This window comes from Chrysochloris asiatica, unplaced genomic scaffold (assembly GCF_000296735.1).
Source record: "Chrysochloris asiatica unplaced genomic scaffold, ChrAsi1.0 scaffold00105, whole genome shotgun sequence".
Taxonomy (NCBI): Eukaryota; Metazoa; Chordata; class Mammalia; order Afrosoricida; family Chrysochloridae; genus Chrysochloris; species Chrysochloris asiatica.
The window spans coordinates 3,482,309-3,499,659 of NW_006408623.1; the positions used below are offsets into that span (position 1 = coordinate 3,482,309).

The 17,351-nt window shown below is 46.7% G+C and overlaps 1 protein-coding gene across 1 annotated transcript in view; it reads right to left on the reverse strand.

Annotated features, from left to right (window-relative positions):
- ADAM12 (ADAM metallopeptidase domain 12) overlaps positions 1–17,351 on the reverse strand; it is a 322,246-nt gene that overhangs the window by 96,779 nt on the left and 208,116 nt on the right. The window contains exons 7-9 of the mRNA XM_006867472.1: positions 9,172–9,237; positions 7,907–7,978; positions 394–563 (exon numbers count right to left, since the gene is read on the reverse strand). Coding sequence (XP_006867534.1) covers positions 394–563; positions 7,907–7,978; positions 9,172–9,237 — 308 coding nt within the window. The remainder of the gene's footprint in view (positions 1–393; positions 564–7,906; positions 7,979–9,171; positions 9,238–17,351) is intronic.

Consider the following 17,351-nt stretch of genomic DNA (forward strand, 5'->3'; position numbering starts at 1 on the left):
ACACCAGTCCAGCTCGGGATGACTGTGTCTCTGTGAGCCCACACCAGTCTAGCTCAGGATGACTGTGTCTCTGTGAGCCCACACCAGTCCAGCTCAGGATGACTGTTGTTTCTGAGCCCATGTCAGTGCCGGTAAGGGTGACTACGTGTCTGGGTCTACACCAGTCCAGCTCAGGATGACTGTGACTCTGTGAGCCCACACCAGTCAAGCTCAGGATGACTGTGTCTCTGTGAGCCCACACCAGTCCAGGTCCAGATGACTGTCTCTCTGGGCCTGGCCAACAGATTCTGCAGAGAGGTCTGCATACCCAAGACTGTGCAGGTGAGGGTGAGCAAACTCTGTACACGGAGGTTCCTGCACTCGGAAGCAGAGGAGAGACCCAGCGTGTCCTACCTGATGAGCTGGGCATTGTCGTGGGATTTGCGAGGCAGAAGCTTCATCTTTCTCCAGTCCAGAAACTCGTGGAGGCTCGTGAACGGATCCTGACTTATGGAGCACTTGTCAACGTCATTCCACACCTCCACGCCCACCAGCACGATGCGGATGTTCAGCGCTCTATAAAACTTCGAGCAGACAGGAAGCCCTTAGGGGGTCACATTCACAAGAGCTTAAAACCAAGATTAGAAGTGACATGTGTGCATTGTTGGAACTTCATTTACAAGTGTGAGAAAAATATCTTTATGCTCCTATTTGACCCCTTGACATTGGAATTTAAGCAATCTTTGCAGGGCCTGATTCAGTGAGATGTGTTTGCGGGATTCTCCAATGTTGATCAGTTAGATGCTACCATGATTAGCATTTTTATGGTCTGCCCATATTTGTACAGGAGCATTCATTTCAACTGATTCACTGGCGATTTAAAATGTGCATATAGATGTGTATTACAGCTAAAGACTGCCAGTTAATATCTCCGGCAAGAAAAACAATGAGTGAATTAGGAGTTTTCTTATACATCTGCCAAGGACAGTAACTTGTTCATTTTAAGCAAAATGTTCTGCCTGTGCCCTACTGAAAATAAGTCTGCATTAATTTCTCAGCAAAGACTCAAACTTGGCTGACATGATCATAATCTGTCACCTATAATCAACCTAGGAGGTGTTAATTAAATGAACAAATCAATAGCTTTCAGGACAACAAAGGTACGAAGCGAATCCTCCCAGGAACAGCAATGAACGACTGTTCTCCCTGCAGCCAAACGCTAGCTCACCCACTGCCAAGGGAGCGACCTCATAAGTGGAGGAAACTTAAGTTTCCCAGGCTTATGAAGCTGCTCGCAGAAAGTTCCATCATCCCTTCTCTGGACTGTAGGTGTTCTGCAGGTATCAGGAATTCTTACACATTCCTGATTTCTACCTGCCACACAACTTCAGCAGGCAGGTAGCCTGGGACAGAGGGAAGAATAGCTACTTCTCCAGTGACGGGAGGTTTTGACTCCCAACCCACAGTGCTCAATCATTGTGCCACCAGAACTCCTTGGGTCTTAAAGGGGGCTTCAAAAAGTCCGTGGGAAAATGGAGTGGAAAGGCAGAGGATTTGAAGCCCCTGTGCATGTTGTTGTTGTTGTTGTTAAGTACCGTGGAGTCGGTTCCGACCCATAGTGACCCTGTTTAGGGTTTTCAAGGCTGTAAATCATTACGGGAGCAGAAAGCCTCATCGTTCTCCCATGGAACCACTGGTAGTTTCAAACTGCTGACCTTGTGGTTCACAGCCCGATTTGTAACCATTATGCTACCAGAGCTCCTGTGCACACTGACCTATTCTAGACATTTCAGATGAGTGAGATCATACAATTGTGTCTTGTTGTCAATAGTTCACACAGCATGTTCTCTCAGTGCATCTGTGTGTGTATTGTCCCTGCTGGTCACACCAGGTGGGGTGAGTGGTCAGGGTCAGGGCATGGACTAGCTCCACTGCTCCCAGCTACCTTGTTGCCCCTTCATGGATCCTATAGACATGGGGCAGGTCCAGGGCTTGATGGTTATGGAGTCTCTCAATGCCCACAGAGTGCCAGGTGGTACACAACGAGAAAGGTGCACCTGCTGCAGTCCACGTAGCCCGGCAAAAAGCGTCACTTGTGACCCCAGCCCGTGTCAAGCTCCAATGGGAGAAGAATGGGGATTCTCAGTTGCTGGGAGCACCTGGGTCCTGGAGGCACATACCCAACACAGAAGCGCCACAATCCCTGGTAAGCACAATTCCGGTGCCAAGAGCTTTAGCACAAGCAGCACACCAAGGTGGAGCATGTGCCCCTGATCCCAGCCCACATGAGGGGGCTCATCCTCTCCCCACACTCATCTGGAAGTGATTAGGTTCACAGGAACAATGGCGGGAGCATTGAACAATGACGGGAGCAATGACTCAACACAGAACGTAAACCGACTGCAGCCCTCCAACTTGGTTCCAAAAAGATAACAATTAAGGGCCTGACGTTAACAAGTTAATGAGACAATGACACGGCCAAACGGCCAGCCAACAGCTGGCTCTGAATCAAGAGCTGCTTGGCCTTTTACTTGCAAGCTCCCAGTGCAGACTTTGCAAAATGAAGTTCCTGGAACCCTTGGGATTATAAGCACATGTTTGGCTGCTGTCCTGGGGCCGACAGGCTCAGCTTCGGCTCTAGGTAAGGACAAGGTGATGGTGAACCAAGGGCAGGAGAGCCATTGTAGACACTTGCACCTGTCTGCTCAGCGATGTCTGCAGGGCCAGCTCCCCTCGCAGGGCACAGTGTCACTGTGCGGTGGGCTGTGCTCTCTGCTGCCAGGGAGTCAGGAACCATGGCCTGTGAAGGACCAGTGGCCATCATCTCTCCCTGTTGGCTCTTTGTGGCCATGCTGGGTTTGCCACTTCCACCAATTCTTTCACACCACAACTTTAGTTTGTCCTATGGCATCATTGGCAGCCTGTGTTTTCCAAACGTGGTGTTACAATTAACTGTTACGTGTACCTAACTCATCTCAGTTCATCATGTGCCTACAATTTCTCTCCTGCCTCCTCTAAAGGTTCTCGCTGGGACTGCTGACGGGCTCCTGTTGGCTCTTCCTTAGCAATAATCGCAGCTAACACGGAGTGAGCACCGACAGTGTGCTAGGGACAGCGGGGAAGGGCCTTCCCTGCTGTACTTCCTTGATGCCCCAGACTTAAGAACCAGGGTCACTATTTCTTAGTCAATGGCCTTGAGGGATGAAGGGTTAAGTAACTTGCCCAGAGTTAGGGCAGAAGTGAAAGGTGGGGGCTGACATTAAAGCATTAAGCAGCAATGCTGAGGACAACACAGACGAAGCTTGCAGGCTCACAAGTCCCAAAGTATATGTGAACATGGTCAGAGACATGGCTGACTTGAGGTGTTTACAAACACAGCAGCAAAACACATCTGTGTGTTTTGGATGTGTCCACTCCTATACCGAAGATGCTCATAGTCACCAGGAAGCCAAAATCACAGGACACTTAGCCATTTTTCCAGTTTACTGTAACACATAGAGTCACCAAGAAATGTACAGACAGAGACTCTGTGCTCCACCTTCTGGAAGAAGGGGATCCGGGCAAAAAGGGTAGGCTTAAAGGCCAATCTCCCTGAGGTCCAACTAGGGTGCCTGTGTTCTTCAGGCAGTTTGCTGAGAAGGCAACACAGCTGCCACGTTCAGAATGAACGTTACCGGAAGAAATTAAACTCAGAAGAGGAGGTTCTTCAGAAGGTCGCTGAGGGCTAGTGTTAAAGAGTCACAGCTGGTGCTCACTTGTTAATGAGTAGGAAGTAGGGCGGACCCGGATAGAAGGTTACAGGGGCAAAGCTTCAGCCATCACTTCATTAGGAAGGCAATGCTGCCCACAGGCTGTTGAATCAGGACCCGGGGAGATGTCTTTGTGCGCCAGTCATGAAGGGCTGGCTGGAAGTGTGAGCGTCAGACATGCTTAGTGTTTCACCAATACAAGGAATTTCCTGAATGTCACCTTGGCCACAATATCACTTCTCTGTCTTCCGGTCTGGAATGACCTTTCTTTTCTTCAAGTCAGTGTGGGCCAAACAGTTATTTAGAGTGGCCAAGAGGAGTCAGAATTCCAGCAAATATGAAGCCGCCTTGGAACGGTTGTCATGTGTTTGGACTGAGACACTTCCATTTGTAAAGTTGTCAAACTGAAATGTGGAACCTTGGCTAATGGACGCTGATAAATCAGTGCATCCTAAGGAGCCCGGCCTTTCCTATTGAGGTCTTTAGGGACAGATGGTGCTGCCAGTGCGGGGCTCACACCGGAAGCTAAGAGCAACCACACCTGCAGGAACGTCCATTGGGTCTTTAATTATCTTAACAAGCCCTCAATCACCCCTTTCTGGTTTTGCAAACTGAGCAAGGTGTAATATAGAATAACATGCAGACAAGCACAAACACAGAACACCAAGCACCAGTTTTTAAAAGGAGATTTCATCAACTCTCAATCTGGGTTTAATACAGCTTGTGTTTTCCTTTTACTTTCAACATCTAACAAGAACTCACATCCTCTCAATTTGTACTGTCTCCGGACCCTCCAGGGTACGGGGTGGCTGCTACTCCCAGCTCAGGCATCACAACAGCACCATGGGTGGTTCTCATCAATCTCCTGCCTGTCCCACCCAGGGCCAATCACATCAACACCATGGAGACAAGACTTGGGGGCCAGTATTTAAAAAGCAAACATAGGATGCATAAAACAACAGATCTGCATTTGGAAGAAGTGCAGCCAGAGTGCTCCTTGGAGGCCAGGATGGCCAAACTTCATCTCTAATACTTTGGACATATTGTCAGGAGGGACCAGTCGCTGGAGAAGGTATCATGTCTGGTAAGGTGGAGGGTCAGAGAAAAAGCAAAAGACCCCCAGCAAGATGGATTGGCAAAGTGGCAGCATCGATGCGTTCCAACGTGGCAACAATAGTGAGGTTGGCCCAGGATCGAGCAGTGTTTCGTTCTGTGTATAAGGTCGCTATGAGTCGGTACCGACTCAATGGCACCTATCAATAATAACAACAAGGCATCTCCATGCCCCACCAGCACGCAGACCTACTTCTAACTCCTGTGTTGTCTCTTGACATAACTGTGCAGGATCTATGTGCCTTGGCTCTCTCTTCCAGAACGACATCCACTTCATTTTGGGATAAAGATAAACTTGCAGAGTAGCTACTGAAAAAACATCAACACACACAGGTTGCCCAGGAGTATGAGCAAATCTCAAATGCCATGTTTCTCCAGGATGTTTGCTCCATTCAGGGTTTTCTGACTTTTGGGAAATTCCATCCTAGTGTCATCTCTCCAGACTTCAAGCCAGCTCTCTGGTTGCTCCGTTGTTGTTGTTGTTATGTGCTGTAGAGTCGGTTCCGATCCCTAGTGACCCTGAACAGGGTTTCTGAGGCTGTAAATCTTACAGGAGCAGAAAGCCTCCTCTTTCTCCCGTGGAGCAGCTGGTAGTTTCAAACTGCTGACCTTGTGGTTCACAGCCCATTCGTAACCACTACGCTACCAGTGCAGTATCTCATAGAACTCCTCCTGCCTGTCTCTGCTCCCCTCCATCCCCTGGTGGTGGGAGGGTGGTACCATCTGTCACTCCACAATGACAAAACTCCTGGGTGTTCCTTGGACATCCCTTCTCCTCAGCCTACACAATCCTCCTCTGTTGGGTCAGACTCATAGGAGGTGGAGCCAAGCAAGGCCAAGAGCCCTGCCGGGGGTCAGAGACACAAGGACTTACTTCTGTCCCGCTTTCAATAATGCATGTGCAGGTGCCAGCTACCTACCAACTCACTACAGAGCATCCTCTGCTGTAATAGTGGGCATGGGAGCACCACCTGAGATGTCTGCCAAGCACTCAGAGCCTGTAGGTAGTAATCAAGATATTTATTAGCAATTATTTCCCATCAAACACCTCTAAACCCTCATCTTTCTCACACTCTGGGCCCTGGTCTGGGTCTTAATCATTTTCTTATTTGTTCTGGTCAATAGACTCCCACCTGTCCCATTTGTCTTAAGCTATTTCATGCTCCACACTCATTATAGGCATATTGTTGGTTGTACCATCCTATGTGTCTCTTCCCTGCTTGCAAACATCTACCTGGGTCTCCACCAAGGGCAGCATCAATTCAAGATGGCTCTGCGGGTTCACCTCCCCGTGCTAGTCACGCATGTACATGCATTTGTGTGCACACACATACCTCTCTTAGTCATGTGGAGCTACTCAGACTTGTGAGCAGCTGTTGAGATCGGACTCACCTTTCAGAATTCCCTCCCTGCAAGGCTGCCCTGGGCCCCAGAAGTGAGAGTCTTCTGTAGGCCCCTTGGAATCCAATTCAATTCATGCACACGGTTTCTATCGCATGGGGGACTAAGTGCTTTATGAGCCCACTCCCTACTGCCCTGAGCTCCCCACCAGTGGAAGGACCACACCTGCTTGATTCTGAATACTTGTACTTGGTGTGGTTCAAGACGCTTTGCAGAATGGAACTGAATTTTTCTAAGAGCCTTTAAACTCCACTTTTCTGAAACTTCAAGAATATAATACAATGGAATAGAAACACAGCTTTAGCATTTGTGAAAAGTGCAACTGTTTCATAGGATCCTGACTGTGGGGGCTCAGCAGCCCCCTTTTCTCCTCCTCACACCAACAAGGCAGGCAGGCTGCAGGGTGAGAGATATAGCAGCTTCCGGACACAGGGTGCTGGCTCAGCCGTACCCAGAATCACCTGGGTTGCTTCTGAAGCCACTGATGCCCAGGCCCCATTCCAGAGTCATGCACCGGTGCTTCTCAAAGGTCCCTTGCAATCCCAGGTGCAAGAAGTTACAGAACCTCCTGTCAGCCTGGAAGAGATTACCACATACCAACTATAGCTGTCTCCTGCATCTCTTGTGGATGAAGGACGGGGTGCAGTGTGAACTCTCTCCTGGTATTTCATGTGGATGAAGGACAGGGTGTAGTATGAATGCTCTCCTGTATCTCGTGTGGATGAAGGATGGGGGCAGTGTGAACGCTTTCGCGGTACTTCATGTGGATGAAGGATGGGATGTAGTGTGGACTCTCTCCTGTATCTCGTGTGGATGAAGGATGTGGTGCAGTGTGAACTCTCTCCTGTATCTCGCATGAAGGATGGGGAAGTGTGAACTCTCTCCTGTATCTCGTGTGGATGAAGGACGGGGGCAGTGTGAATGCTCTCCCAGTACTTCATGTGGATGAAGGACGGGATGTAGTGTGGACGCTCTCCTGTATCTCGAATGAAGGATGGGGAAGTGTGAACGCTCTCCTGTATCTCATGTAGATGAAGGATGGGGAAGTGGGAACTCACTCCTGTATCTCATGTAGATGAAGGATAGGGATTTGGATGGTGGTGTAAGGAAAAGTTAGTGAGCTACACTCTGTGTTTCTTTGCCCCTCAAGACCTCTTCCATCTCTACACGAGGTGAACTCCTGACCTACTCACTTCCTACTGAGGGACTTTACAATATGTGAATGAGCCTCGATCCAAATTCTGTGTCCCCTGACAGTGCAGCCTGAGGATTTTCTTTTAAGTGAGGGTTTAGCCCAAGTCGCATGGGCGCAGGGAAGCAGAGGTCTCTGGTGTGCAATGGGTTGGTGGGATTCCCGGGAAGAGACCCAGCATGGGAGGAGTTCCAACAGGGTCAGAAATACTCTATGGAGTTCTGAGTTTACCTGGGGAGACAGAAGAGCATCTAGAGGGAAAGGTATCCCCATGGGAACTGTCTAGAAGAGTTGGGTTGGTGTCTCCTGATGCTGCAGTGGATCAGGAAGTACATGCTCGGAGGACTGGGAAATGGTGTTCCAGAACTCTTGCTCTGCCTGACTCAGTCAGAGGAGGGCCTTGAATACCCTCCACCGCTTTCCCAAACATTTACACGATTTGAGTGATTTAATTACCCAGAAAAGAACTTACCTTGTCAACGTGATTAGCGATCTCTATTAATCGCTGCTTAACTTTTCCCAGATCTTTTCCTTGCCTCTGAAACTAACAATTTTGAATGTCAGTATTAATCACAGCAAAAACATCAGTCAAATCTAATTTTTCTGGCTCCTGAAACAATGAAGTCTTGGGCTTAACCAATAACAGGACCCCTCCCAGGGTTAGGATGAAATGGGTGTGCACCTTGCCAAGCATTTTCCTGCTGGGGGACACCCTGACCGTCGCCTAAGACAAACGTTCAGAAGACAGTTCACGGACGTACAAACAAGGGAGGCCGTGACAAGACTTGGCAAAGAGAAAACAGACAGTGAGCAGGCAGCCCAAAGTCATTTTTCATATCGTCAGCTCGGTTCTAACTTCCTGAGAAAACGTCTTGTTATTTAGTTTTAAAAAATTAAACAGTAAAAGTTATGGAAGCCCATGGCAACAAGTCAACCAACACAGAGAGAAAACAGCAGCGTCAACCAGCTCTCCCCTTCCCTTCTCCAGTCTGACTTTTAGAATGGGAGCAGCTTTCTGAGAAACATTGAAGTCTGTTTCATGTCTATGTGCTGAAGGTTATCCTTTCTTAAGTCCATGGGAAAATGCCACTGAACGCATACCAGAGCCCGGTGGCACAATGGGGTTCAACGTTTGGCCACTAAGCTAAAAGCTGGGGGTTTGAACCCATCGCTGGGTCCCTGGGAGAAAGACCTGGGGAAGCGTTATGGGGTAGTTTTACTCTGTCCTATACAGACCCTCTCGTCAGCACACAACTTAAACAAGTCAAGGTTATTTATGAAAACAATTTAAAAAAACAAACAATTCAAGAAAAAACTAACATACCATGAAGCTCCTATCTGTGAGAGTTACGTTTTTTTCTGCTCTGTCTCAACGCCCTCCTTCTTTCATTTATTTAGTTTAGGTGTATCAGACATTTTGTAAAGCCAGCTTTTCCCCAGACTGTTTTAGAATACAACCTAAAGCCACCCGTCATCACCCCCCAAACAACCCACCCCTCCTCACTGAAAAGCTTAGCTGTAGCACAACCGATACTTTTTCTGCAGTCTTTGCTATTATTCTATAATATCAGATAACCCAGTTAAACAGATTTTACATTAACAAGATCAGAAAACTACTCTTCCAGAGACTTTTTTTCCAACAACATTAGCAGGAAATGAGGTTGAGCAAAGCAAGGAGCAACTTGCTAACCGTTTTCATTTTTTGAACCGTTATGAGAAATTTCAAAATGTTCTTACCTCTCGGTTGTCCGCTACAATGACCAGCTCTACGTACTTGGTCATCTTAAGGGTCTCTCTTTTATGCTGCCAAAAATAAGCATGAGCTTAATTTCCCTGATAGTCTCTCATCTCCCCATCCTACCACTTCAAGGTGAGTATCTATAGCACATTACCAGCAGGTTCCCATGTCTCTGCTCCATTTACAAGTTCACCTCCTTACCCCGATATGGCTAGGCTGGGTGCCGGCTTAGCTGGGTCATGATTCTCAGTGGCTTGGCAGTTACAACGTACTTCGGAAGTTCCAGAATGATGTAACCACCCAGCAAGAGGATCTGCCACAATGTAATCACCTCCATGATGAGGGCGGCCTGAGCAGCCAATCAGTTAAAAGCGATGGCGATCTGTTTCCTCCGGTGGGGATGGGGGTGGGGGTTGTTATCTGTACCCAGTATACATGAACATTCTGGCAGAGCTCGCTAGTTTTTTGCTTACTCTGGATCCTGCTTCCAGCTCGTCATCATCTTATCTTTGGGTGTTGGGACTTGAGTCAGTGGGCTGCTGTCTTACTTGATCTTGGGGTTTTCAGCCTTGTAGCTCTGGAGTCAGGACAAATCTCCAGCCTGGCATCCAATTCATAGCCTTGGGACTTGACGGCCTCTACAACTCATCAGCCATTTCCTTGAGATACATAGCTCTCTCTATATATGTATATACACACACATATATAAATTTATATGAATATAAATGTGTATCTGTATCTGGAGTCCTGGTGTGGCACCATAGGATAAGCACTCGACCTCAAGGTCAGTTTGAGCCATAAGGTTGGTGGTTCAAACTCACCAGCTGCTCCTTGAGTCAGAACCAACTTGATGGCACCAAACAACAAACACACACACACACACACACACACACTGTTGTTATGTGTTGAGTTGTTACCAACCCATAGTATCAACCATTTTACAGTCTTCTTTAATCACTGGTCAACTTTCATATGCATATGAGATTATTGAAAATACCAAGGCAGTAGTTCGTCACTCCGTCTTCCTAGTCTGTCTTCATCTGGAAGTTCATCTGAAACCTGTCCACTGTGAGTGACCCTGCTGGTATTTAAAATATCGGTGGCATAGCTTCCAGAATCACATCAACACACAAGCTACCAGAGTATGACAAACTGACAGACGAGTGGTGGATATATATATACATACACACACATACATACATAAATATATATATATATATACAGATACGCAGATACATATATATGCATATATACAGACACACATACATGCATCTATACATACACACATTCACACACACACGTATAGTTGATAAGTGCTGTCGAGTCAGTTCCGACCCATAGCAACTCTGTCTAGTTTTTCTAAGGAGTAGCTGGTAAGCTTGAACTGCTGAACTTGTGGTTCAAACCACCTTGAAGTCCAGCGTATTAACTGACAAAGCCACACCAGGACTCCATGTACATGCATATATATATTGATGATTGAAGTGGTCAAGGACTTCATTCTTCTTGGCTCAGTTATCAACACTCATGGACGCAGCAGTCAAGAAATCAAACGACGTATTGCATTAGGCAAATCCGCTGCACAAGACCTTTTTAAAGTGTTGAAGAGCAAAGATGTCAGCTTGAGGACTAAGGTGCAGCTGACCCAAGCCATGGTATTTTCAATAACCTCATATGTATGTGAAAGCTGGACAGTGAATAAGGAAGACTGCAGAAGAATTGATGCTTTTGGGTTTTGGTGTTGGAGGAGAATATTGAAAGTTCCATGGGCTGCCCATAGAACCAACAGATCTGTGCTGGAAGAAGTGCAGCCAGAGTGCTCCTTGGAGGCCAGGATGGCCAAACTTCATCTCTCATACTTCAGACATAGTGTCAGAAGGGACCAGTCACTGGAGAAGGATTATCATGTTTGATAAGGTGGAGAGTCAGAGAAAAAGAGGAAGATCCCCAGAGAGATGGACTGGCAAAGTGGCAGCATCAATGGGCTCAAGCGTGGCAACAATAGTGAAGCTGGCCCAGGATCGGCCAGTGTTTCGCTCTGCTGTGCATAGGGTTGCTATAAGTAGGTACCAACTCGATGACACCTAACAACAACATCTATATATGCATATCTATACACACATACACATACATACATACACATATAAATACACACACACACAAACACACACACACACAAATGGAGTCCTGGTGTGGCACTGTATGATAATCACTGGACTGCAAGGTTGGTGGTTCAAACTCACCTGCCACTCCTTGGAAACTCTATACAGGGTCACTATGAGTTGGAATAGGCTTGACAGCACTTAACAAGCAAACAAAACATACATATACACATATCACATGCATTCCTGATGTGATACCATAGGATAAGCACTGGACTGCTAACCATAAGGTCGGTGGTTTAAATCCACCAGTTGCTCCTTGGAAACCCTCTACAGGGTCGCTATGAGTCAGAACGGACTCAATGATACAAAACAATAACAGTATCACATATGTGTATATATGTGAGCAGATTCCATGGCACTTAACAGCAAGAATGTGTGTGTGTGTATTTCATGGATTTTGCTTCTCCAGAGAAACCAGTCCCAGACCCCTTCCCCCACATCTTTATGTAAAGCCTTCTTAACAATGTGATACGTTTTCACTTCCTTTTGGAAAATCCTTAGAAATGTAACCTAACTGCTGCATCATTAATTACAGGATTAGAAAAAGTCAAGATCAATATGAAACAAAGCAAGTAAATAAACAAACGAAATCCCTTTCTGAAACAGGAGCCAGTTAAGGGTGGTTTATCTGAGGTTGCATCAGGACATCTGGAGAACTCTAAAGAATATACTGGTTCTTTTAGAAGATCCTACTAGATTCAGTGTCTCCGGGGTGTGCCTTTCTGGCCAAATAACAGAATCCACTTGGTGATGAGACGAGGCTTTCAAGCAGGAACTGCTTAACTCTTCTGGTGGGGAAACTGAGTAGTCTAAATACGGAGCTACTTCTTGTGGCTGATCAGTTACAACTCCAGTCAGAGGTCACAGAAGATGCAGACGATCTGGAGACAAGAGCATGGCAAAGGGAGGAGCCCATGCTGCTGGAGAGAGACACAAGGTTTTAGGAAGAAACCCTGAAAGGAACAAAGACAAAGAAAGAGAACCAAAAGAGACAGTGCTGAGGGGGAGGTGTTAAGGGGTTAGATCGCACTATATCACTAGAGAAGAGGGATTTATTAAGAGGGAAACAGTCGAGAAGACCAGGCGCATTTTATACCAAGTGTGAGGATGGCTACGATGCAGGCAGAGGGGACAAGAAGCCCAACCCCAGTTAAGGCAGCCTCTGAGGTGGCTTATGTTTTAATGACTCCCCTGTCCCAAGAAACACTTATGTTCTGCTGTGAATTAATCCCAAAGACAACTTAAGGGGTGGGGGAGAACAATTCATGAAGGGTGGTCTTAAAAAACGCACATTAAAAACAAAAAACCAAAGGCTCTGTTTTGGCAATAAAATGTAGCAGAGGGAAGTGGGGTTCAAGTAGTCCCGGGGACTGGGAGTGCTGGATTTCCAGTGAGCCACATGGACTGCCTAAAGTTAGAATGCACACACATGTAGCTAAAAGCAGAGATGACTAAAGATGCTTAGAATCGCGTTTCCAGCCACATACTCCTGAGGGACGCATCTTTTATACAACAAATTCCCATCCGTCTGGGATCGTCCAAACAGATTTTTACAAGAAAAATGTTTGGATCAGAGCAGGGTCCCCGCCTGCTGCCCAGCTGTGCTGAGTCACGGATTTAACTGTCCCCAAAGACATCTAGAGACCTCACCGAGGCAGGAAGAAGCAAGCTTCAGGAGAGGGGTCATCTCTCACACTTTTGCAATGTGACATGAAAAATGAAAATGCTAAGTGTTGTGAATATACGTTGTAAATGTGTTTTAAGGCAAAAACAAACGAACTTATAAAGGGAGAATAAATTAGCTCTGCCGTACCCGCACAGAAACAAAATGAGACACCTTCCACACAGAGGTATGAAAGACCTAGACGTCTCTTCACTCCCCACAATTCCAAGACCTCAAATCACAAACAAACTGTGGCTTACCCCTGAAGGAGACAGCATAGCTCTACACCTGAACAATTAATATCCACAGAAAACTCACTGATTGCATTCCCATGATTTTGGTGGGAAAAGAATGGAAAAAACGGCCAGGGTGTGTTTCTAACTGGTCTCTGATCATCCGGTCGAAAACACACAATTCCAGATAAGGAAAACACATGGACACAATTTCCCGTTCTCTGCAGTTTTCTGAGAAGCCCACATTTTCTCACGAATTCAGGAATCAGGAAGCTCAGAGAGAACCCTAACCACAGAGTAACAACAAGTGTTGAGGAGGGGCTGGCTAACTGACTCCAAGGTTCACTCTCCCACCAGTAGCTGCCCCAGAGAGGCTTGAATGACCTCAACATCATTTCGACCTAGCTGGGTTATCCAGTTAAAAAATCAAACCAGATTTTTGGAGTATTTTGTTCTGCGGCACATGATACAGCACCACAAGTCTATACTAAATGATGGCTAATTGCTATTGAGTTAATTCCAACTCGTGGTGACCTGCTCAGTGCTGAAGAGAACATGACCAAAGGGCTTCCTGGCTGTGAATTTGGAAGTAGGTTGCCAGGTTTGTCTCCTGAGTTGAACTGGTGGGTTTGAGTGCCAAGCTTCTGACTCATAGTTGAGTGCTTAACTGTTTGTATTATCCAGGAACTCACAAAACATGAAAAGCCAACACTTGAATAGTTGGCTTGGTGAAATTTTCATTTTGGGGGTTATGAAGAAAAGTTCTCTACCAAACAGAGACATAACCCCAAGAATGGCCCAACAGCCCTCACGTCCCAGTCGAGGAAGGGACCTTCTTGGACACTTGGCCAGATGAAGTCACTTCCTGGGTTTCTTCAGGCCATTACAGCCAAGTTGTCTAAGACAGAATGCTCCCCAGATAGCCTGCAATGAAGAGGTCTGCTATCGGGAATGTCCCTCAACCCAACTCAAGGCCAAAGTTGACAAGGACAAGCTATGACAAGGGACCAGTCCCTCCCTGGTGAAGGGCATCAGGAGCGGTAAAGCAGAGAATCAGTAAAAAGGAGGACGACCTTCAACAAGATGGACGGACACAGTGCTGCCAACAATGGGCTCCAACAGCAAAGAGTTGTGAGGAAGGTGCAAGACCAGGCAACGTGTGTCATCCTGTTGTGAACAGGGTCACTGCGACGCGCAGCCTACTCGATGGCATCTAACAACAAGAAATCAAGTCAGAACGGCACATTGCGACGGGTTTCAGTAAACTCTCCGGACAACTCTTTCTTCATGTAGGCTATTGGTGCTCTGTGCTGCTAAGATGCTTCTGAGTCTTTATTTTTTTTTTTAATTGCTTTATTGTGAATTATGTGATAGTTTACATGGGAGAACATTAGCTTTACATTCATCCTATCGTATATCATTTCATTGCCACAATTACAATCCCCTCCAAGCCTCATAACAAACAACCAAAGGGTACACCCTGCAAGCCTGTCCCCCTGGTCATCAGCACACAGCCCCTCTCCCTCTCTGGGTCCAGAGTCCTCAGTGATTCTGATTCTAAACCACCTCACTGGACAGCACAGAACTGTCCCATAGGGTTTCCTAGGCTGGAATCTTTATTGGGACAGATTGCTAGATGTTTGCTCCTGTGGAGCCATTGGTGGGTTTGAACTGCAAACCTTCCAGTTAGAAACTGAGCATCTAATCATCATCCCATCAGGTTTCCTTTTCATATGGGCTAGAACATCGGTGCATCATTTATTCATTCCACAAATATCTATGTGCTAGACATTGTGTTGGGTGCTGGGGACACAGGGATGGGCAGGAAACCCAAGGCTACTGTCCTCATGAAGTTTATATCCTAGAAGGGGGCTTGGAGAAATTAACAACAATAAAGCTCAAACCAGGAAATGAAATGCACAGGGTCTCCTGCGAGGATAAAGGTGGTGGGAAAGGTAACCCACCTAGGAACTGAAGGACGAGAAGCAGGTATTTATGGAAAGCACTGGAGGAATATTGGTTCAAGAGATGGATCAGAAACAGCAGAGATCCTGAGCTTCAGGGAGAGTTTGGGATATTCTAGCAACAGGCAATATGGTGGTGCCTAGTAAGTGCAGTGGGGAGAGGGAATAAAATGGGGCTGAGGCCACGCAGGGGCCAAGGCAGAGGGGGAGTGGCCATCTAGAGCAAGGCGGAGACCTTGGAGGACACAGAACACACTTTGGCTGCTGAGAATGGATTATGGGGTAAGGAGAGAGAACACAGAGCAGTGAGGTGGTTGTACAGCTGGGGGAGGGGGCAAGAGCTGGGATTAGTTTGTGGCAGTAATGAGGGTGGGCAACCAGATTCAAGCCAGGCATGGGATAACCAACCACCACTATAACACCAAAACCAGCAACATCATGAAAATGGAATCAGGGCAAGTGTTTCCATCGCTTACACAGGGCTGGGGAACATCTGCCGTCTGGGACATCTTGTTGTTCTGTGCCGGGGAGTCAGTTTTGACTCATAGCAACCCTGTATAGGGTTTCCAAGGCTGTAAATCTTTACGGAAGCAGAAAGCCTCATCTTTCTCCCTCAGAACAGCTAGTAGTTTCGAACTGCTGACCATGAGATTAACAGCCCGATTCGTAACCACTACGCTGAGGCCCTTGAAATCATTTGGTCTGGTCCTGCCAAGGCAGCCAAAGTTCCAGCCATCACATTAAGGGTGAGTTAATTAAATGTCTGACCAAATATAGCAGGTTCATTTTGAAGTTGATAATTTTATATGCCCCGTGAATGATGTTATAAATTTTGGCAGAAAAAAGGTTCCCCACCCCTGGCTTATAGGATTAGCAAATTTAATGAATCACAAACTAAGTTTATCTTTTCTCTGAGCAAGGAAACGTCATTATTAGCTCAAACAAGGCTCCATGCCTTGACTCCAAGGTCAGCTTACACACATTGATAAAGTGAGTGCTGAGTTTTGTCTATTCCGGAAGGCTACCTCCACCCTCCTCACCAGGATTAGCAGGGATCGCGCCACACGACATGTACTCATGAAGAATGCAGCCTCTGAGGCCTAGCTCTTAAACAGGCTGGCAGGGTAAGCACTGGACCACAATGCCAGTGAAGTACTGAGATTGAGTCTAAGAGTCCAACGGCACAAGGGAAATTCACTTTGTATGTTGTCGCTGTCGTTGTTAGGTGCCATCGAGTCAGTTCCAAACCACAGCGATCCCATGCACAACAGAAACGAAACACCATCTGGTCCTGTGTCAATCCTCACAGGTGCTGCTACACTTGAGCCCACTGTGGCTGCCACTGTGCCAATCCATCTCGTTGGGTGTTTCCCTCGTTTTTGCTGTTCCTTCACTTTATGAGCAATGATATCCTTCTCCAGGGGCTGGTCCCTCCTGATAGTATCTGTTTTGTATACAAGTCTAGAATTCTAATGGATTCAAGGATAATAGGAGCCTCAGTTTACACACATTCCAAAGAAGCCATAGAGATGTGCTCCCTGTGAACCCATCACCAAGCTCTAGGAGCAAGCAAGGTGACCGGCGAACCTGACACCTCTCAGAGGAGACATGGAAGAGTGTGGGGACAACTACCTTAGAATGAACGGAAAATGCTTGTTATAATTTACAAGTTTCCAGGGTTTCTGGCCACTTTCAGGTATGCAACTATTGTTGGCTTCTAGATACCTTACAGGATTCCACGTGTGAGGCACATGGCTACTGTGATGACTGCTAGACAAAAGGCTGGAATTTCTAGTTCAAATCCACCCAGAGAGGGGTCAAAAGACTGTCCTAGAGATCCACTTGGAAAACTGCGGCACAAATCCTACTGATATACACGGGGTCGCCATGCATCACAGTCAACTTGATGATGACTGCTTAGATACTATCACTGCCACCATGACTACTCATTAGACACTATTACTCCCACCATCACTAGTAGTTAGACACCATTACACCTGGTTAGACATTGACTACTACTCCCACCATGACTACTGGCTATATACTTACTATTATCACCACCATCTCTAGTAGTTAGATACTATTACTCCCACCATGACTACTGGTTATTTACTTCCCATTACTCCCACCATCACTAGTAGTTAGATACTTCCC